This window comes from Coffea eugenioides, chromosome 10, assembly GCF_003713205.1.
Source record: "Coffea eugenioides isolate CCC68of chromosome 10, Ceug_1.0, whole genome shotgun sequence".
NCBI classification, from domain to species: Eukaryota; Viridiplantae; Streptophyta; class Magnoliopsida; order Gentianales; family Rubiaceae; genus Coffea; species Coffea eugenioides.
The window spans coordinates 21,158,005-21,180,497 of NC_040044.1; the positions used below are offsets into that span (position 1 = coordinate 21,158,005).

Here is a 22,493-nt window from a genome sequence, read left to right on the forward strand (position 1 = left end):
GGAAAAGGTATCACATTAGAATTTAATTTGGGATGAAGTGCATCAATATCAATGATAACATGATCATTTTGACTTTCTTGCTCCCCTTCAATTGCTTGCTTCTTGTCTTTTTCACCACCTGAATTTTCAAAATCGAATCCCTCAACCGTTTTACCGCTTCTAAGAATGATTGCATTGACATGCTCTCTCGGATTCACTTCGGTTTTACTTGGTAATTCACCAGGGTTTCTATTGTTGATCACATTGGCAATTTGACCAATTTGAACCTCCAAGTTTCTGTACATCCCAGCTAATTGGTCCAACCGCCCCTCAACTCGGAGAATCTATCTGAAGTCACCTTAGCAAGTTTTTCCACCGCGATCTCCCAACTTGGTTTAGTTTCAGCCTGTGGTTGCCTTGGTTGAAATCCCGGCGGATTGGTTGGCCTTTGTTGATTGCCTTGATCTTTCCATCCAAAGTTTGGATGATTTCTCCACCCCGGATTGTAAGTATTCGAGTAGGGATTATTTGGAGCATTTCGGTTGTAATTATTGACAAATTGTACCTGCTCAGAATCAACACACTCATTAATATCATGTTCACCTCCACAGAAAGAGCAACAAGCTACGTGTGCATTAGATGAACTTGGACCAACTCCACCTTGTCTACTTAGCAATTTCATCACATTATTCATTTGAGCACTCAACATATTGAGAGTGTCCATTTCGATCATACCTGCGTGACGTCTCGTATTACCTCTTTCATTGGCCCATTGGTAGTTATTTGCGGCCATTTCTTCTATCTTTTTCTGAGCTTCTTGGGGTGATTTACCCATTAAAGCTCCACCTGCGGCTGCATCAATCATAGTTTTAGTGGAGAAAGATAAACCATTATAAAAGGTTTGTATAATCAGCCATTCGGGTAGTCCATGGTGTGGACATTTTCGTAACAAATCTCTAAACCTTTCCCATGCTTCATATAATGATTCTCCTTCCATTTGACTAAAACCAGTGATATCCATCCTTAGCTTAGCAGTCTTACCAGGTGGAAAATACTTATTCAAAAATGCCCTTGATAAATCATCCCATGTGGTAAAAGTGTTAGGAGCATGAGAGTGTAACCACATTTTTGCCTTATCTCTTAATGAAAATGGGAACAACCGTAACCTTATAGCATCATCACTAACTCCATTCATTTTAATTGTATCACATATTTCTAAGAATGTAGCTAAGTGTGTATTAGGATCTTCTACTGCATTACCTCCAAATTGAGACTGTTGAACCATTTGGATAAGTGATGGTTTAATCTCAAAGTTGTTAGCATTTACCGTAGGCCTTACTATGCTTGTTTGAGATCCTTGTGTTCCCGGTAGAGCAAAATCTCGTAGAACTCGCCTATTTGCTTCATTTTCAGCCATTTCTTCTTCAAATGGTAGTTCTATCAAAATTTCCTCTATCGGTTGCCAAATCTCTTGTTCCTCTTGCTGTTGTGTGTGCCTCCTTTGTCTACGTAGTGTCCTCTCAATTTCTGGATCGAAAGGTGCGACTTCTCGAGACTCCCGGTGCATACACTACAAACAGAAATAAGGGATATTATGCAACTTCAATGGTAAAAAAAAATTGATTACAATATAAGATTAAACATAATCTAAAAAATAAAGCTGTCTAAATTAATAAAGATGATTAGGCTCTAATATTGCCGCTCACCGGCAATGGCGCCAAAAACTTGACGGGTTCTTTTTGTATCAATGCAAGTTTAATTCCGAATTTACACCCGTTGGACTGCAAGTATACAGGTCGCAATTGTAGTACGAGATGTGTATCGGGTCGATCCCACGAGGAGCAATTTAAAACAATTATTAGATACTAATTTACTCTATTATTTAGACTTACAATTAATTTGAGCAGAAACTTCAGATTTTAATTCAACTACAAAAATTCTTAAATAGATAAATGCAATTTCACAATAGGAGTAGAATTCACTAAATATTAAGATCTAGGGATGTAGATTCCACATATAACACAAAAGATCTAAAACGAATGAATTTAACACTTGTTACTACTCTTGTTTAACCAAGGATTCATTTCCAACAATACCAAAATCACATTTTCATGATAATAATGGGTTAAAACAGATTAGTTTTTCCTAATCTCTTGGAAAATACTAAATCTGTTTTGTGCATACCTAAATATAGATTTTATCCACTTGAATGTATTTCTATTCTCATGAATATACTACTCAAGCTCTACTTATGTCATTCCATTATTTTTACCATTTCTCAATGAGTAAAAACAACTATAAACCTGTTATTGGTGATCAAGCAACAACAAGTAATCCAACATACACAAGTAGATAAGTTAATACAAGACATAACAAGCATAAATCACAATCACTTCATATCATTTGGCCATAAGCTTCATCTACTCCCTAGATAAAGGAAATTAGCTACTCATGAATGATGAAACACTCATAACTTCATTAATATAAATCATCAGGAATTACAAATACAAAAAGAGTAAAGAAAGTCTTAGCCAAGATATGGTAAAGCCTTCCAAAAATCTCCTTTGTCTTGAACTTAGATGATTACAAGATGGAACCTCAATTGCCCCTTGCAAGTACCTAGCTAGAGAGACTATGTTTTTCTGTAAGAAGCTAAGCTACGAATAGCTGTTCAGACCTCTCCCTATATCTCTGCATAAAAAACACTCAAAGGCTTATTTTTCCAAGTCAAATTCCAACTTTTGATTCCCCAAATCTAACTTTGTTATAATTGTCAATAACCAATGTTTTTGACTTGAAAATAAGCCACTTTTCTTGCCCTTTTGTCTTCTGAAGCATGTGCACCGAATTCCCTTGCATCTTATAGCTGGAAAGTGGTGTGAACACAAGAGAATTGGCTGAGTCAAATTGCAGAATTTCGGCTATAAAACGCGCCTACACAAAACGCGGCATAAACTCGTGTTTTGTCTACTCGCATTTTCACTCTGGCCTTATTTCAACTGCGATTTTCTCCATGATAAAGGCCAAACTAGCTTTTGTGCAAAACATAAAAGTTGTAGCCCTTTGAGTTAGCTTTCCAATGCTTCAAGAATCATCCAAATCGGAGCTTTGTAGCCTGAGATATGATCGAAATACTGTCACCTGTTCAAACCTCTGTTTTAACTTCCGACCACAGAATGCAGCTTCTGTATTCCAACGTTTTGCCCATGAAGATGGCAGAAATGGATTTCGATGTCTTCATACGAATTGTAGGTCTCTTTCTTAGCTTTAAAATGGTATAAAGATCACCTCAATCCGATAAGTGTAGCTCCAGATATGGTCAAAATACTGAAGAGTGTCAAAACTGACTTGTATTGCATTTCCTCACTTGAACATTTTTCACTTCATTCTTCTTGTTGCCACTTGAATTCATCACCAAATCTCTATTTTTTACCTCATTTGACATCCTTTGGTGATTGAATCATTATTCCTGCATAAAAATGAAGTTTTTACCATTAAAATCAATAGAAATGCAATATTATCCACTTTTACCAAAAATATATAATTTTACCAAAAACCTCTTTATTTTATTTATAAAACTAAATAATCAACTCAAAATTAACTAATAAAATGCACTTAAAAATACGTAAAATAAACTCTTATCAAAGCCATCTGGGGTTGACTCTCCATCAACTCAAGTAGTAACATGACCGTAGTGCTCCACTTACTTCCTCCATCCAACATAACACCCTCTCGGATCCGGAACCAAACATGCATGAGGTGGCACTACTAATCGAGTATGCCAAGTAAGATCTCAAAAGATCAACCTATAAAATTTTTCATGGTTCACCAAGCTTCTCGACCAAGCCTTTCCTGGGTCGAGTTACGAGGTTAGCCAATGGGTTGGGGTGTCCCCAGAAGTATAAGTGGTCAATAAGACATCGCTCCAATCGATTTAGAATTGTTTAGGGCTCTGAGTCGGTATGAGAGGCACCTCCCTCCTGATTAGGGTGTGGTACATGCTGCCGTTCAGAGAATCGATCATAACACTGAGTCGATATGAGAGGCACCTCCCACCCAAATAGGGTGTGGTACATACTTCCGCTCAGAGAATCGATTATAGCACTGAATCGGTATGAGAGACACCTCTCACCCGAATAGGGTGTGGTACATACTTCTGCTCAGTGCTCACGAGTTAAACATGTTCATGTACAAATGCAAGTCATATATATTCATTTAACAAGTATCATGTAATCAGGAGAGAGAGAGGACGAGAGCGGTAAAGTACATCCTTATCTCGGCAAGTTCATGTATCATATAACACTTGTACAAATAGCAATTCAATCATAATAGCATTGAACATGCACTTGACACTCACCAAAAGTCAAGGTAAAACAAGAGTAAAGCGAGAAGTCAGATGAGCTCTTCGGCGTCCTCGTGACCACCTGAGACAAGCATAATCATGATTACCTAGGTACTCGACTAAGGTTATAAAGAAAAATATTTTCTTACTACCCACTCTCAAGGTCACAAGTCGAGTCAAGTTAAAGGAGTTTTTCTCGCTAAATCATTGAAATAATGCTCAAAGAGAACTTAAAGGCCGTTTTCGATTTAAGTCGTGGTAGGAAATCTCAATTCCAAAAGAAAGTACTATATTTACTTTTGGCACAAAAATCGTGAAAAATGGGTAGATGGTTTTCATCTCTCAAAACTTTTAATCTTATGTCCAAAAGTTAGAATATAAAGAACGTTCACATTTTCCAAACTAGTGGAGTCAAAACTCATCAAAACTCCACTCATTTTCATAGTAAATGTCAAAGTTAAAGGTTCCAAGTTTCGAGTATAAAACTAGTGAAATATTTCAAGAATTACTCTAGTCAAAACGCTCCCTTTTAAAGTTCCAATCTCATGGAAATCAAGGGCATAAGACCAGGGCTTAAAATCCATTTCTCAAGTATAAGGTGAGGTGCAATTATCCAAGAAAGTTAAACAACCAAGAAAATACATTAAGGGAAGTTTAATCCTTTGGAAACTAAGATTCAAAATGAAGGTCTAATGTTCAAAGACATCTTGTATCAAACCATGAAATCAAATTTAAAACAGACCGACAATCTCAAAGGAAGGTTGAAAGTGCTTAAAAGAGTCCTTTGTTTGAAATCAGAAAATTTCAAGGTTGGTGCGACACTATTTGGAAAAATCATATCTCGAGTTTCGTAAGTCCAAAAATTAGAAAATTTTTACCGTTGGAAACTAGATTCAAAGTACTAAGACTTTCCAGAAGACATTTTTCCCGGATTCAAATCAGAAAGCATTCAAATCTTAGCTCAAACTTACTGTTTTATTAAAACAGGGCAGAAACAGTCTTGATTTTCAGTAAACTTTGAAAATTCGGCAAAATTCACAGGAATTGAATTAGTCTCTGAAATTTATAACACAGCAAGAACTTCAAGTCAAGTTTTAAACACGATAAGCAAAACTCAGTTTGGATTCTCCAACACCAAGATAGAATAGTTTTAAGAAAACTGGTTTTCGCAACCTGTTCCGCGGATTCTCAGTCATAAAGCTTTGGCACAATTTTGAAATCAGGCTATAACTAACGCTACACAAGTCAAAATTGAAAATAGTTTATGGCGTTGAAAACTAGATTCAAAATTTCATAAATCATCAGAAGAAATCATGTTCAAACTCTTTTCACAAGAGGAACGAAATTGAGTCACAAGATGCAGCTGTATAATTTTCTCGGGTAAACAGGTGAAGCAAATCAGTCCACTTTGCCGGTTCACTACGGCTCACTCAAAACGAATTAGCAGGGGAATTTTATACCGTTGGAAAACTCTTGGTGTCTAGTTTCAAATGCCGCAAACGGCACTTGATTTCAACTTTGTACAAAGATTTATAAACAGTCAAAGAGCCCCTGGCCGGCCAGCCTAGGCAACTTTTCCAATTTTCTTTCTTTTCTCAAAACTCAAGTTTTACCCAACCAATTGAAACAATTTTTGAGAGATAATTTTTACCCACACAATACAACATATAAAAAGTATTTTTGCAGCCATTTGAGCAACAAAATTCGAAATTAAAGCAAGGAAACAAGACAGCCAAATTCGGTCAGCCCCTTCCCCTTCATTTCCAAGTTCCTCTCACTTTTTGGCATTTTAATCACAACTGAAGCTACACTTATCGGATTGAGATGAATCTTATGGAGTTTCAAAGCTAAGACATTGGCCTACATTTATTATGAAGACCTCCAAAGCCAAATCATGCATTTTCATGGTCAAAAATTGAAATCTCAGAGAAAATAGAAAGCTGTCGGTTAAATAGGGCATTTGGGCAGTCAGGGGTATTTTAGTCATCTCACAATCTACAGTGCTCTGATTGAGCTGAAATATTCTGGGTAGAAAGCTAACTCAAATCCCAACAACTTTCATGTTTTGAATAAGAACTGATTTTGATACGAAATATGGGCCGCTTATGGGCCATGTTTTGGGCTGCAAGAGATTGAATCTTTTAGTAATAGTTAGTAGTTTATTTTCTAGATTTCTATTTTATTTGCTAGGAATAAATTCGGTCCAAGACCTCATGTTGAGTTGGATCCGATTTATAGAGTCTAGCTCACTATAAACTTAAGTTGGTTTAATTAGCTTTTGGGTTATGGGGCCAGCTAAAGCCTTATTGATCGATTATACCTAGTGGATGGAGTAGTGGAGCCAAAAGCCTAGCCTAGCGAGTTTAGGTTTCAAGTCACTTTAGGTTTTCAAGTTGTAAGGCTATATATAGCCTAGGTTTTCATTCAATAAGGGGGAAATTCAGATTTTATAAAATATATGTGAGTTATTTCACTCTCTCTTGCTCAAGAGAATTTCCTTTGAATACTTGAGAATTAATCTCAAGCTGTTCATTGAACTTATCAATCAAAGTAGTCTCCTTGATTGTGGCGTTCGTCTATCCATACTTTTGGTTCACTAAATTTGCTAGTCGTGGGTTAAGGAATCTCCTTAGTTCGTGGCTCGTGATTCTAGAAGGGTCAAAGTTCCGCAAAACATCCAACTTGGTGTTCGTCTAGATCCGTCTCACATCAGTTGGTAATCAGAGCTAGTCGACAACCACCAGGTTATATCCTTCTTTTCTTTTGTGTTTCGAGTCACATACTCTTGTTTCAAATCAGTTTGTGTGTCAATTTAAAAAAAAAAAAAAAGAGTCACTGTTCACCGATACTGTTCACCGATACTGTTCACTGGTACTGTTCATCGTACTGTTCACCAACACTGTTTACCGGTACTGTTCATCGTTACTGTTCACCGAATACAAATCTGTCCAGCCTTGTTGTTTGTGTTATCCAACTTGTTTACTTGGTTTTCAAATCTGAATTTTGGCAAAACTTGTTGGAATTTTGTGAATCTTGAAGAGAACTTACAATAATCTTGAGCTTCTTGCATTCTTGATCACAATCTTGAAATTTCTGAAGTTCCTGACAACTTCCTTGAAAGTTCTTGAAAGATCTTGGAGTTCTTGGTAGTTATTATTTGTGGACTTCCTTGTTTTGTGTCGTGGTCGATAGTTGTAGTCAAGAAAAAAAAAACAGAAAACAAAAACGAAAAGAAAAAGAAAGAAAAGAGGAATCGGTTGGCAAGAAAAAAAAAAGGAAAGGAAAGAAAGTGGCAACCGAATTGTTTTGAATAGGAAACCAAATCTGATTTGTGCAATCGTTCTTGGAGTAGAATTTGGAAGTTACCAAAAGTTGTTTTTGGAAGTTACCAAAAGTTGTTTCAAGAAGATTACCAAAAGTTGTTTCAAGAAGGTTACCAAAAGTTGTTCAAGAGGAAAAAGGATTTTTCAAAGGGTTTCCAAAAAACTAACTTGTTTCCAAAATCAATTAGGAAACTAAGTAAAGCACTTGGATAACTCTTTGTACTCACTTGGACACTCTCTCTCCTACATTTTTTAGGAAACTTTCTTAAATTCTCTCATCCATTTTTTTTTTCGGAAATTTTCCTACATTCTCTCATCCATTTTTTTGGAAACTTTCCTAAATTCTCTCAACCATTTTTTAGGAAACTCTCCTAAAATTCTCTCATCCATTTTTAGGACCTTTCCTATATTCTCTCATCCACTTTAGGAAACTCTCCTATATTCTCTTCCTAGATTCTAGGAACACTTTCCTACATTTTCTCCTACATTCTTGTGATTACACTTGTGGAAAGGTTGGTAACGGTTGTTGGACTTGAGCAGCATTTCTCAACTACCTAACCCAACAGGTAAAGGTATTTGGTAAGTCCATTAGAGTGACATCCATATACACGAGTGCGAGTGGAAACACGTAAGGGAGCGAGTGAGGACTGTTCTACTAATTTTTGTTGAGTTTTGCAGGTAATAAAAGTATGAGACAAACGAATGCTCAACTGGAGCTTCACCATCTTGTGCCTAAAGGAGTAAATACTGTGGCCTTGCGTGAGATAACTGAGCAATTGGAAATCATCAAAGCTCAAAAAAATGATTGGTTTTATACACGTTGCCATATCAAGGAGAAAGTTTGCAGCTTAGCCATTGATAAGGGTTGTGAAGTTAATCTCGCAAGTACTGTCTTGGTTGAGAAATTGAATCTTCCAACCATTGATCATCTTCGACCTTACAAGTTGCAAAGTGATAGTGGTGATATTTGGATTACTAAGCACACACTTGTTCCTTTTCGTATTGGTCAATACGTGGATGAGGTGTTGTGTGATGTGGTTCCCATTCAAGTGACGCATGTGCTGTTGGGACAATGGTGGATGTTTAATCGAGAAGTCAAATATGATGGATATACTAATAAGTATTCCTTCACATTTAATGGCCGTCGTACCAGGCTTGTGTCGCTTAACTCTAAGCAACTTTGTATTGATCTAGCATACATGAAGAGTGAGCATGAGCGTTATAGTATGAAGAAAGAGCTGGAGGAGAGAATTGTGACTGAAGAGGTAAAATTCGAGGGAGTTGAAAAGGAGAAAGAGGTTGAGAATAATGAGGGGAAAAAGTCAGCTACTGAGCATGAACAAGAGATTAAAAATTCTAAGAGTAAGCTGATTGTGAGAAAGGATGTGAGATCATATGTTTTTTCTAACGATCTTGACTCTACTTTGTTTAGTGTTTCTACTTTTATGCAGGTTAAGCAAGGAAAAATTGAGTTGATCTTGGCATGTTCTATGCCTAAATCCATTGGTGAATATCAAACTTTTCATGGAGTTTGCACCTTAAGTGTTGTCTCTCTTTGTCATCCACTGATGTTCAACGTCAACCATGAGCCTGATTTGCTTGTTGGGAGGAATAATGAAGTTTCAAAGGGAGTTTCTACACTTGAAACTTGTTATACATTTCCTTCTTATTTTGTTGGTGACAATCCTTTCCTCATTGGTCCAAATTCTGATTCCTTACAACCTGATTTTATTCTTCAATTTGAAGGTTCAGAAGCTGCCTATCTCGATCTTACTCCATTTGTGCAAGATAGGCCATACCAACAACAACTTGCAATGAATTTTGTAACTTTGCAAAATCATGTCCGGGGCTTTTCTAACCTGATTGAGCATCACTATGAAGATCCTTATCTTGTGAATGTGAATGGTAAGCTATCAAGTGATTTTATACCTACAAATGCTAATCGTGTGATTTATTGTGTAGGTCCAAATTCGACCATTCATGACACAGGACTGATTAGAGAGCTTTGGAGTGGTTGGAGTCAAGCCTTGAGTTTTCCATGGCAGATTGTGAGCATTTTCAAGCTAACCAAGAGACATGTGCACCGAATTACAATAATCATAACGTATGCAAGTATCATCCATTCTAAGAGAGCCAATATGTGGAGATTTGAAGTTTGATACAGCCAACTCTTGTAGTACCATTCATTTCCAAACACGATTTGAGGACAAATCTTTTTTTTAAGAGGGGGGGAATGATACGAAATATGGGCCGCTTATGGGCCATGTTTTGGGCTGCAAGAGATTGAATCTTTTAGTAATAGTTAGTAGTTTATTTTCTAGATTTCTATTTTATTTGCTAGGAATAAATTCGGTCCAAGACCTCATGTTGAGTTGGATCCAATTTATAGAGTCTAGGCTCACTATAACTTAAGTTGGTTAATTAGCTTTTATTGGGTTATGTTGGGCCAGCTTAAAGCCTTCATTGGATCGATTATAAGCTGACCATTAGATAGTGGATTTGAGTAGTGGAATCGGGCCAAAGGCCTAGCCTAGCCGAGTTAGGGTTTTCAAGTCACTTTAGGTTTTCAAGTTGTAAGGCTATATATAGCCTAGGTTTTCATTCAATAAGGGGGAATTCAGATTTTATAAAATATATGTGAGTTATTTCACTCTCTCTTGCCTCAAGAGAATTTCCTTTGAATACTTGAGAATTAATCTCAAGCTGTTCATTGAACTTATCAATCAAGTAGTCTCCTTGATTGTGGCGTTCGTCTATCCATACTTTTGGTTCACTAAATTTGCTAGTCGTGGGTTAAGGAATCTCCTTAGTTCGTGGCTCGTGATTCTAGAAGGGTCAAAGTTCCGCAAAACATCCAAACTTGGTGTTCGTCTAGATCCGTCTCACATCAGATTTGGCCTTTATCATGGACGAATATGTAGTTCAAGTGGTGAGTACAAATCTGGAATAAATCTGGCAGCAAAGAAATAATTGGGAAACAAGAGATGTCCTCAACAAAACCTAACTTCCATGGCTCAAATCCAACTTTCAAGCCAACAACCAAGTTATAATCCACAAGAATACAATCCAACAAGCAAGAATCCTCAAGTCCTCTACCTAAAAGTTCACCTCAAGACCACTATCTAGGATATAAAGCAAGAAACAAGGGTTTCCTCAAGTCCTCTAGCTTAGGTTTTGGTTAGGGTTAGTAATGGTTAGTGGTTTCCCCAAGTAACAACCACTAACCATTACTAATCTTTAAAAAATTAAAGATCAAAGGGAGTAAAATTTATTTCCTCTTGAAGGTTTCTTGAATCCTAGTTGAAGGCAAGATTTTTCACCAACACTCCACCAAAAACCACCACAAGATAGCACATTTCCTCTAGCTAAAGCAATATCCAAAGATCTTGAGGGTTAGGTGTGGATCTTTGAGTAAGATTAAGGCCAAAGGTTGAAGCTTTTCCTTCCTCCTTTTGAGCTCCCAATTTCGGCCAAGGTAGAGAGAGAGTGTGAGGGAGCTGAAGTTTTTGATTTGTGGTGAAAAGGTAAGAAGAAAGGTAGTTTTTTGTTAGGTGAGAAAATCAACTTTGACTAGTGGAATAATAGTGTCATGCACTACCAAATTCCTTATTGTTTGCTACACTTAAATACTAATCCTCCAAGGTAGTTCCTCTAGCACAACAATTACTCATTCTTACTAGTCTAAAATTAATTCTCCAAATCTCCAATTAGTCGTGCCGGCGCGACATTTGAAAATTTTTTGACTCGTAAACGATAAAAGTAAAATTTAAGAAAAATTCATGCTAAAATAATAAAATTAAATAACACCAATGCAAATAATTTCAAAATAAGTAATAATTAAAAATAAAAATACGAGTTCTCACAGTTGAAGCCTGGGTTTCAAGGAAAAATAGCGAAGAACTTTTCGTAGAATTTTTGAACCCTTTGACTTGTAGCGGGGCTCTTTGCAATTTGGATTTGGACAAGTGTCCAAATTTTCATATTCCTTGCAGAAGAGGGCACAGTTATTGACACAGGTATGTATTTTTTCATATATGAACCCCAAGTCTCGAATAATTCTTTTAGCATCAGAGAAAGACTTAAGAACTGAAATTTCGGGAGGTAGTGCCTTCTTAAAGACCTCTAGCAATGTGTTAAACGAGTTTATTGTCCACCCATTCATCGTTTTGAGATGTAGAAGAGTGACTACAAAGACAGCTTTGAGTAAAATTTGTTTCCAGGATAAAGTTTCTTTTTTGCATCTTCCAACAATTTTAGGAAGGCATCAGTTTCACTAGCATGCAACATTGAACTCCCTTCACCATCATCTTCCCTACTGAACCAATTCCCCCCACTGTGCAGTGCCTATGTCATTGAGCATATGATTTAAATCCTCATTGTCAGTATCCCCTTCTTCATCACTGCCCTGATTACTATCCTCTCTAATTTCCTGTCGAAATTGTTCACCATGGTGTATCCATCTGGTATAACTTTTTCTAACTCCAAATGTAAATAAGTGGTCCTCCACCACACTTTTTGCAGAAGTTATTGCATTGTTTACAAGGGCAAGCTATCGTAAGATGTTTTGCCTTTCGAGAATATGCGAATTTTAAGAAAGCAGCCACCCCAAGTTTATAAGACTTGTCCTTCCTATTATCAAGTTTCATCTAATTTTTGTCCATGTCTTAGAGTTACAAATCCAGAACATAAGTCACAAATTTTTATCTACACATTACACCTAGAAATAAGCATAGATAAGCTAGTTATGAAACAATAGATTTCTTGAGGTGAATCTATAAAGATATATGTGCAATTCCTAATATGCATAAGTAGGCATGAGGTAAAAGAGTAAATTACACGCTTTCACTGTCTTGAAACAATTTACACCCTTCAAGTAATCAGGTGTTCATATAAAGCAAGAAAAATCTCTACTTCTTTGTGTTTTTTCCAGATTATATGTTAAACACACACTTTTGCCAGATTAGACAATCATCCATGAATTTCATTTTGAAGGAACAAGGAATGGAATTGTTAAGTGGCAGCAACCGCAAATCTGTTAGTGTTGTTGTAGTTGAATCCTTTAAAAGAGAGACTGACAAGTCAAAAACAATCTATTAAAGCATAGTTTAAAGAAGTTACCTGACAAGTAATGAAAAATTAGAAGAACAGAGTTAAAAACGGGCCTAATTGTCTCTTGAGTCCAGTGTAAAGCAACTGCAACAAAGGCAATGAAAAAGCTGAGAACCATTTTTCAACTGAGGCTCCAATGAAAAAGCTGATTAGTGAAGAAATATATAGAAAACAGAACACCAAACATAATGCACCGAGTGTAACAACCCGTTTAATGGGAGTAGATACGTTGCCATCAGAAAAAAAATCAGTTGCACAGAAAGTTGAGAAAAAGAATGAACTACATGCATAAAGCTTCTAAGATTCAGGAGATAGCTAGCTATGTGTTCTGCCATGCATTTAGCTTGTTTCCTAACTGTTCTGCAAATGGACTGCTGAGGTGATGGTGTGATGGGAAAGGTTGTCGAGAGTGGGAGCAAAATTGGATAGATTGTGGCCTAAGCTGGTGAATCTAACCAGGAATGCCTATCTTAGTTCAGAACTATCCCTTCGGTTCTGGAACTCTGATCATTACACAAAACTACCTTTTAAAGTTTCTTCTAGAGGGATTACATTTTTAAAGTATTTTTGGAGTTTTTTCTAGGGAATTACCATCAAGTACTTTTCAAAGTTTCAATAACCTTGGTTCGATTATTGAAGACTATCTTTCTTTTGCATCTAAGCAGTACCACATGTAGCAGCATGTCTAGCCACGAAACAGAATCTTTTATTCAACTTGCTATATAAGCAAATAACCTGCTCCAACATGCCATGCGGCCGGAGATAGGGTGTAGCCAAAAAGATTATGGAAACTCTGTTTTGGACTTTTTTAAGAGGGTATGAATTTAAATAAACTGTTAAGAGGTTTAAGTTTTGTTACCCCTATGCTTAGATTTAACTTGTTTGTCTTCTAGTATCTTAGCAGTGACTGCATTTCCATGCAAGACTCGATTTGGATCTCTAGCCACCATTCAGCTCAACATTCAGTTCACAACCCTCCCTTCACTCTCACAACTCAACATTCAGCTCACATGACCTATATTAGACAGAAATGTTCAAAAATAGATGGAAAATATTGAGATTATTTACCTCAAATTATGCCGTGACAACCTTAGGTCTTCTTTTCCTTATGATTTAGTCTTCAAACTCTGGCTTTTCCCCAAAATTCATGGTCAATTTTCCGTGGTCTTGCCAGCAAGCAACTATGACGAACAAGGGATATTTGCTATCTGCTACTCTACTAAAGCTGTCCTATCAGTTTGGATAGCTCAATTGCTATCTGCTACTCTACTAAAGCTGCCCTATCAATTTGGGTACCTCAATTTAGGGATGCAAATGGTAGCTCAATTTAGGGATATTTGCTATCTTCTACTCTACTAAAGCTGCCCTATCAGTTTGGGTAGCTCAATTTAGTGATTATCTCAATAATTTTAGCAAGATCCCAGTGGAGAGAAGGAGAAGAAGATGGTGTCCGAAGGCAAAGAAAGAGGGAAATGAGTTTTGTCTGAAATTGGGCTAAGTGTTGTTGAGCGTTTTTCTTCCAAATCAACTTCAAATGACGTCGTTTCTGCTTCTTTTAGAACCCCACCTCTACTCCTTCAATTTTCAGCTTCCCACTTCCACTATTGCACACTAAAAAATAACGCCTTCTCTCTCTAAATTGTTGAACCTTTTTTATAAAAGTAATGCCTTCTATCTTTTTTCTTTTCCCAATCTTTGTGTAATTAACATTGTTTATTAGTTTATGCTTTTTTAGTTTACAAGTTGTATTAAAACTTTGGAATATGAAAATTTAGTATTTTTGGATTTTTCATTTTTACTAACATAGGTATTTTAGGATCTCTACAAAAAATAATGTTCAAAAACTAAAAGGCTTATTAAAAATATGTTTATGATTCAAAAAAAGATCTTTTGATGCAAATATTTTTTGTATCAATTTAATAATTTTATCAATTATGCACGAATTGTGGTCTGACAAGACCAAACAATCTGTTTAGTTGATCAAATAACCAAAATGGTTTACTAATACATGCATGAAACACTAAATCTATTTGATACAAGTATTGATTCATAAACCATAAACAATTTGATTATTGTAAATTGTAATACATAACAAATTCCAGTCATGCAATTGTCAAGATTTTTACTTAATTTCATATTAAATTTTATTATTCGTTGCCATTATTTTCACACTATGTTAATCAGTAATTTCCCATATGTTGTCAAGAGAACTAAATAATGAATTCATGATATTTTTTAACTTTATAACAAGGTATTAGGTAAGTTTGGAATAATTAAAATATATGTATACATTTTTTTTACAATACCTTCCTCATTTTGCCAATGATAAACACAACCTAGAGTGTAAAGTATAGGGTGTCATAATAGAATTAATGAAATCAGTTTATCACATACGAGGCTAAATTGCAAAAGATAAGGTGTCATGGTAGAGTTAATGAGATTAGTTTACCACATACAGGGCTAAAATATAAAAGTTCGGGTGTCATAACATAATTAATTAAATTTATCTACGGCATATGGGCCATATAGAATAAATTAGGGTGGCATATGGGGCTAAAATGTAATAGTTAGGGTGTCATATAGTAGAATTAACAAAATTTATTTACAACATATGGGCCATATTGAAAAAATTAAGGTGGTATATGGGGTTAAATTGTAAAAGTTAGGGTGTCATAGTAGAATTAATAAAATTTATTTACAACATATGGGGCATATTGAAAAAATTAGGGTGACATAGTAGAATTAGTGAAAATGAGTTGGGAATAAACACTTTGGATAGTGACGACTAATTGTTGTCACTAATTTAGAATTGGCAACCATATTGTGACGATATTCTAAGCTGTCACTATACGACGAATTTCAGTGACAACCTATTTTCCAGTCGTCACAATGGTGATCTTCAGCCACACTGGGCTAGTTGCGCGCCATCCATATTGTGACGACTTATCCCTTGTTGTCACTATCGACGGTGAACCCACGATCAACTATGATGACATTAAAAGTCGTCACTGAAGTTTCTCAATTGTGACAAGTTTCTCTGTTGTCACAAAAGGCCAAATTTCTTGTAGTGCCAATAGCCACCGGGCCTAACTGGTTCTTTGTTTGGTTTCAATCTTGACTAGCATAAGAAGGCACCAGTATGAGAATCAACGTGCAAAAAGTTCGGGAGCAATTGGACTCTTTCTTTCTTTCTTTCCTTCTTTCTTTCTGATGAAGGTGACATGAAATGATGTGAAAAAAGCCACCGTCGGCCAACATGCAAACCCATTCACCGCCGGCATGTATCCCAGTCTCCATTTTTCAAAGCTCCAGACCTTCCACTTCCCCTACTCTTAAAAAAACCTCCAGTGACTGCTTACCCTCAACCCCCCCACAGGAAAACATTTCAAAAACATTGTGTGAGGCTGCTGAAATCCCTCATGCTTCTCCATGTAGGCCTGGCCTCTCTTACAAAGACGCACTAAATCAAGATTCCAGACCTCTACCTGAAAATTTGAGAATTGAATTCTCCCCTAACTTCAATGGGCAGGCTACCTCTGCAGTTCATTCTTCAAATTCTCTTACGGAGGCAGATTTCCAAAGAATCAAAGATCCTTGGAAACAGGCTTTGATTGTAAAAACTTTTGGCAAATCTCTTGGTTTCAAATTTTTTAATCAGAAAATCCGTGAAATTTGGAAGCCCCAGGGACATCTAGAGATCATTGACTTGGGTAGGGATTTTTTCATCACCAGATTTTCAGACCACTCTGACTTTAGCAGAGTTCTAACGGGAGGTCCTTGGTTTATCAATAGCTTCTTTCTCACCATCCGCCTCTAGGAACCAAACTTTAACCCAGAAGAAGCTAAAACATCTTCTGCAGCAGTCTGGGTTAGGCTCCCCCACCTCCCAATCGAATACTATGATCTGCAGATACTCATGAAAATTGGCAACCAGATTGGCAAACTGCTAAAGGTGGATGCCAAAACTGCTTCTACAGAGAGAGGACGATTTGCTAGAATTTGTGTCCAAATGGACATAAGCAAACCCGTAGCTCAATTCATCTCTTTGGGGTCCTTCAACCAACCTGTACAATATGAAGGGATCACCTTTTGCTTTGGATGTGGTTTGGTTGGGCATACAATTGATCGGTGCGTCAACACTATGAAGCAGCAATCCTCCGATGAGGACCTTGCTAAGAATATTCCTAGTGAATATCCCCTACAAAATCATCAAAATTCCACGGATGAAGGCTCCAAGCTCGAGACGGATTCGGAGTACGGCCCCTGGATGCAAGTTCAACTGAGGAGGCCAAAGTACAAAAAATTTTCAAACCTGGGCCGTACGTTTGGGGTTAAAAATTCAAATGGCCAACCTAACGGTTTAGCCAAAAGAGAGTGGGTCCTACGTACCAAGCTTTCTGGCTCACTTGGCAGACCCCTGCCTCCCCTGTCTCCAAAGAGCCCAACAAAAGAACTCACTCTGCATAGTAACCGCAGGACCACCCAACCTCCCCCTTTGACTTCAGCCTTACCAAACCAATCTACCATTGTTTCTAGGGCCTCCACCACTGCTAATCCAAAGACTACTTCGTTCCAGACTAGTAACGATCAACCCCAACGACCAAATGTCAACCTCCCACCATTTCCATCCGTACCTTCTCTCGTACGGTCTGAGGGGGAGACCTCCAAGGGAGAGACCTCCCAACCAACACTCAGCCCCAACACCACCCTGCAACCGACCCACAACAGCACCACAAGCACCCCAAAATTGCCCTTCATCCCCCAACAATCAACCTGCCTTTCGCTGTACAAGAAGAAATCCCCGACAAATGCTTCCTCAAAGGCCACATCAACAACCCCAGCCCCGAAACCCAGCTCAGCTGCCTCACCTTTCTCCTCCTCGAGGGAACTTTGCTCAACCTCTCTGTCAAGAGGAAAATTGGACCCTCCAGAGCTCCTTTCCTATGATGGAGCCCAAAGTCCCGGAGCTCCTTCTGAAAAGCAAACAAAACTCAGAGATCACGCTGGGATTGGTCCACTTTTGGCCTGCAGGGCCAAACATAGCAGTAACCATGACTGCGGATCCGTACCAACAAGTTCGCAGCTTGAGGAAGGAGAATTACATGAGACCAGTCAAACACATCTCGCAGGAAACCTATTCCTTCTGGAAGGATATGAAAGTGATGACCACATCCAACAATCATGCAGGGAAAGCCATGGGCTCAAACCCAAAACCAGATTCAAAGGCCCTTGGAAACATGGTTTGGAGGATAGAAACTCTGACTTTGAACCCCTTAAGCTTAAGGCTGGGTACTCTAGAAGAAGAAGGGGTCATCTTTCTACCCATCCCAGATATTCTGGGAGTAAAACTAGCTCTTTTAGCCTTCGACATCCCAGGGGCAGACTGCAAAGAGTTTCTAGTAGAACTTTATCCAAAACAAGTAAAATCTCAGGGTTGGAAGAATGGTCTAAACATAGACCAGGAAAGGCAACGGTGGTTGGCCCAGTGCAGTTATCAAAACAACTCCTATAATCCCATGAAGATTCTCATGTGGAATGTAAGGGGGGCAGGTAGCTCCGCCTTTAGGAGTCATCTTATGCAACAACTAGACATTCACAAACCCAGCATAGTGATTATCACGGAGACAAAATTTCTGGTGACGTTGCCACCAACATGTGTAAAAGCCTTCCCTACACCAGATTTTCCATCATGGACGCTATAGGTTTTAAGGGCGGAATATGGATCTTGTGGGATGACCATGAAGTGCACTTGGATATCCTTCAAAAGACTGAGCAGGAAATCCATGCTCTAGTCAAGGTACTGCCCTCTTCCCCCTCCTGGCTTTTAAGTGCAATATACGCTAGTCCTAATCTTGAATGTAGAAAAATATTGTGGAACAACCTATGCTCTGTTGTTAGTACTTTTTCCTTTCCTTGGCTCTGTATTGGGGACTTCAACGAAGTCCTAAACTCTTCTGAAAAATTTGGGGGGAAAGGGGTTAATTCAAAAAGAATCTCTCTGTTTAGAGACTGCATCAACAGCTGTGGCCTCATGGACTTGGGCTTTGTTGGGGCTAAGTTCACTTGGCTTAACAAAAGATATGATGGGGGATTAATTTATGAAACAATTGATAGGGCCCTTTGTAACACGGAGTGGAGAACCCTTTACCCTGAAGCCTCTGTTTACCATCTGGTTAGAACACGTTCTGACCACTGTCCTATCCTTGTTAAACTGCACAATGCTACCCCTCCTCGAAATCTGAGACCTTTTAGATTTGAAAAATTCTGGTTTTCTAACCCCCACCTTGGAGGACATTGTTCTCTCTTTCTGGACAAACTCAACTGACTCTCTTCATGCCATTATTCCCCCTTTCCAAGAGAAATTAAAAGTTTGGAGCAAAGTGTCATTCCCCAACATTTTCAAAGAGAAAAAAAGGCTTCTAGCCAGAATTTCAGGAATCCAAAAAGCTCTCCAAATTAGACATTCTAACTTTCTGGTTTTGCCTAGAAAATGAGCTTCAAGCCCAATTTAAATCTATTTTAAGCCAGGAAAAAGACTTGTGGGCTTTAAAGTCTCGAACCGATGCTGCCCTTTGGGATGATTTGAACTCTAAGTTTCTACAAACTACCACCATTTGTAGGAGAAGAGCTAATAAAATCTTGGGGCTGAAAAATACTGTTGGCGATTGGACCTCTGATGATCGCAGCCTTAAGATGCTTATCACAAACCACTTCAACAATGTCTACACCACAGATTTTTCCTATTCCTATTTGTCTCCTCAATCCTCCCCCAGTAGCACCCCAAAAGTTCCAGCAGATGCCTTACCCATTCTTCTAGCTCTTCCTTCTGAAAGGGAAATCAAAAAAGCTGTCTTTAGTTTCAAGCCTTTCAAAAGCCCAGGTCCGGATGGGCTCCACCCTTTCTTTTATCAAAAATTCTGGTCCGAAGCCAAGAACCCCATCCAAAAATTCATTCTTGACTCCTTCCAGGGACACCACTTTCCTGTTGGAATTAATGATACTTTCATCTGCCTCATTCCTAAATGTGATTTCCCTGTAAGCATCAACCAATACAGGCCTATTAGCCTCTGTAACTCCTCTTTCAAGATTTTAACAAAAATTCTAGTGAACAGGATTAGACCTCTAATGAACTCCCTTATTTCCCCCTACCAAGCCAGCTTCATTCCTGGTAGAAGAGCTTCAGATATGTCGCGCCCCACTTTTCGAATGAATTGTGAACTGTGTGTTGGTGATGTGTGGTGTGTGGTGTGAACGTGTGCAAAATGAAAAGTAAAAGGCCATGGGACTTTGGAAAGCGACGATTTGGCCAAATGAAATTTTTAAAAAGGGTTTTTAAATATGAAAAACGGAGTCGCCACTTGGTATAGATTTGGGGTGTACCAAGTCACCCAAAAAAGTGTTTTTTAAAGACAAAGTAGTAAAACCCTTTTTAAAACGACTCCTAGTCCACGTAAGCCAAAGAAAAAGGTTCGGGGGTCACGTTTGACAAAGGGGAAGGCAAGGATAAAAATCCAAGGCACCCCTTCGACCTAGCCAAGGCTAGTTGCGTGACTTAAACCAATTTTTCCTAATTTTTCTACCCATGGTATGTATCGCATATTGGATATGTCTATATGAATGCAAAACCCTAGACCTAGGGGGATTGGGGGAAATTTCTCTTCAAAGGTTGAGTGGTGCCAATCACATTAATTGTGAAGCCCAATAATGATCCTTTTGGAGAGGTCACACCTAAACCTAAATGACGTGAAAAATGAGTGGAATGCATGCCATGTGAAAGTGTGAGTTTATGTGAAGTGAAAAAATGATAAAAGTAATAAGATAAGAGTGAAGGTGTGCAAATGTAGATGAAAGTACTCGTGTGCGAGTGAAGATAAAAGTGTTCGTGTGCAAGTGAAAGTGATAAAAGGGTGCATGTGTGCAAATGAGACAAAAGTGAAAGTGTAATGATAGAGTGGATTGAGAATGCATGAGCCTAGGAAATTCATGCATATTGGGTACGGGGAGACCTAAATCGTGACTTGATTTTCCCTTTGATTAGAAGGCGAAACTAGCGTGCTAAGGCTATCGAGTAGCCACACTCGCTCGTTTCCCTTATCAAGAGGGGACACTCAAGCAAAATGAACCCTATAGCTAGTATGGGATGCAAAACCTAAAGTGAGGGGAAAGGGGAATCGAGGAGCATACCAGATGATAAAACTAAGAAAAAATGCATGATATGTAGTGAACAGGCAAATGATATGCTAATGAGGGGAAATCCCTAAGGGTCTAGCGTTGGACTAGCCCATTCTATGAATTCCGACTAGCGTTGGACTAGCGGAAACGTACATTCATCCATTCCATTCATTCATGGCTATGAAAGCAAGTAGACATGCCAAAATACTCGTAAACACATAGCACATAGCATTTAGCATGCTCGACTAGAAGAATGAGCCTAATAAAGTAATTAAACATATAGCAACAAAAACAAGCAAGCAAGGGGAAGGGGAAGTGGACCAGATGCTCTCCGAGCGCTATCTATTACAAGCCAAGAGGTGTACACATACCCCATAAAAGCATAAAGGGGAAGGGGAAATGGACCAGATGCTCTCTGAGCCCTATCTATTACAAGCCAAGAGGTGTACACATACCCCATAATGAATAACTTAAATAAAAAGCAAAAGTAAATAAAATAAATGAAAGAATTAAGGAAAGACAAGGAAAGCAAAGTAGACATGCATATTCACATAACACGTAGGAGCACGTAGGAAAAATAAACTCAAGAATATAGAAGTTACCTCTTTTGCAATTGGGGCCCAATGAAATGAGATCAACTATTTACCCTCCAAAATACAAAGAAAAGGTCAAGGCACCAATTTATTTGGCAAATAATCACAAAGGATAAAAATAAGCATGAATTGAATCAATTGAATCATGTCAAAACCCACATTTAAGAAGTCAAAAGAAGAAGGGACTTAATTGCAAAAGCGAACAAAGTTTTGGGGTCAAAATTAAAGAAAAATAAAGTTCAGGGACTTAATTACAATTAAGTTAAGGACCGAATTGAAAGAAGTTGAAAATGTCCAGGGCCACAATACATCTAAGGAGAAATTCAGGGGCGGATTTGCAAATTTGCTTTCTGGTTTCTTAGTGGATCAAGCCACTGGGCTATTGCCTTTATTTGTTTGGGCCAAAGTTTCCCAGCCCAATGGAAATTCAAAGCAAGAAGGGAATGAACCATTTTATTTGTTCGTTTGGGCCAAGACCGTCCAAACCCAATCGGAAATCCAAAACAAAAAGGAATGGGCCATCTTCCCCTTTCTTGGGCCAAGATCACTTGGCCCAATCGAAAGTCCAAGGGAAAACAAGTGGGCTAGTATTATTTTGGCCCAAAGATTAGCCAACCAAATAGATGGGCCTTGACCCTCTAGCCCAAACCCAAAAAAAACAAACACAATAAATTAAAACAACTTTCTTAAGCCCAAACAAAAATAACCTCTTAGCCCAAAACACTTGTTCCATTAAACCCAACATGATAAAATCAAATAGAATTATTAAACCACAATTATAACCTACAAACAAGAATTAATCTGGTCAAAAGACTACTCATGCATATTAGAAGATGATTAAAATCTAAAAGGGAGAAACAAGTCTACTTGTTTTTAATTTTCCGGGTCATATCAGAACAAGGTGGGATTTGCGGGGTTCCAATGCAATGCAGATAGGGGCCTAACTGAATGAATTGTGAATGATTTGGGGTCGGA

At 38.0% G+C, this 22,493-nt stretch overlaps 1 protein-coding gene and 1 non-coding gene across 2 annotated transcripts; both read left to right on the top strand.

Annotated features, from left to right (window-relative positions):
- The first annotated feature begins 902 nt into the window (after positions 1–902).
- Positions 903–1,009, top strand: LOC113750957. The gene has a single exon (XR_003464722.1). It is a non-coding gene; the product is annotated as a small nucleolar RNA R71 (small nucleolar RNA).
- Positions 1,010–18,406: 17,397 nt separating this feature from the next.
- Positions 18,407–19,078, top strand: LOC113750556. The gene has a single exon (XM_027294517.1). The coding sequence runs from the start codon at positions 18,407–18,409 to the stop codon at positions 19,076–19,078; it is 672 nt and encodes a 223-aa protein (XP_027150318.1).
- The last annotated feature ends 3,415 nt before the right edge of the window (positions 19,079–22,493 follow it).

What these genes read in the sequence shown, in the direction of transcription:
- LOC113750556 (XM_027294517.1), top strand. Translation starts at nt 18,407, where the DNA reads ATGTGTAAAAGCCTTCCCTACACCAGATTTTCCATCATGGACGCTATA.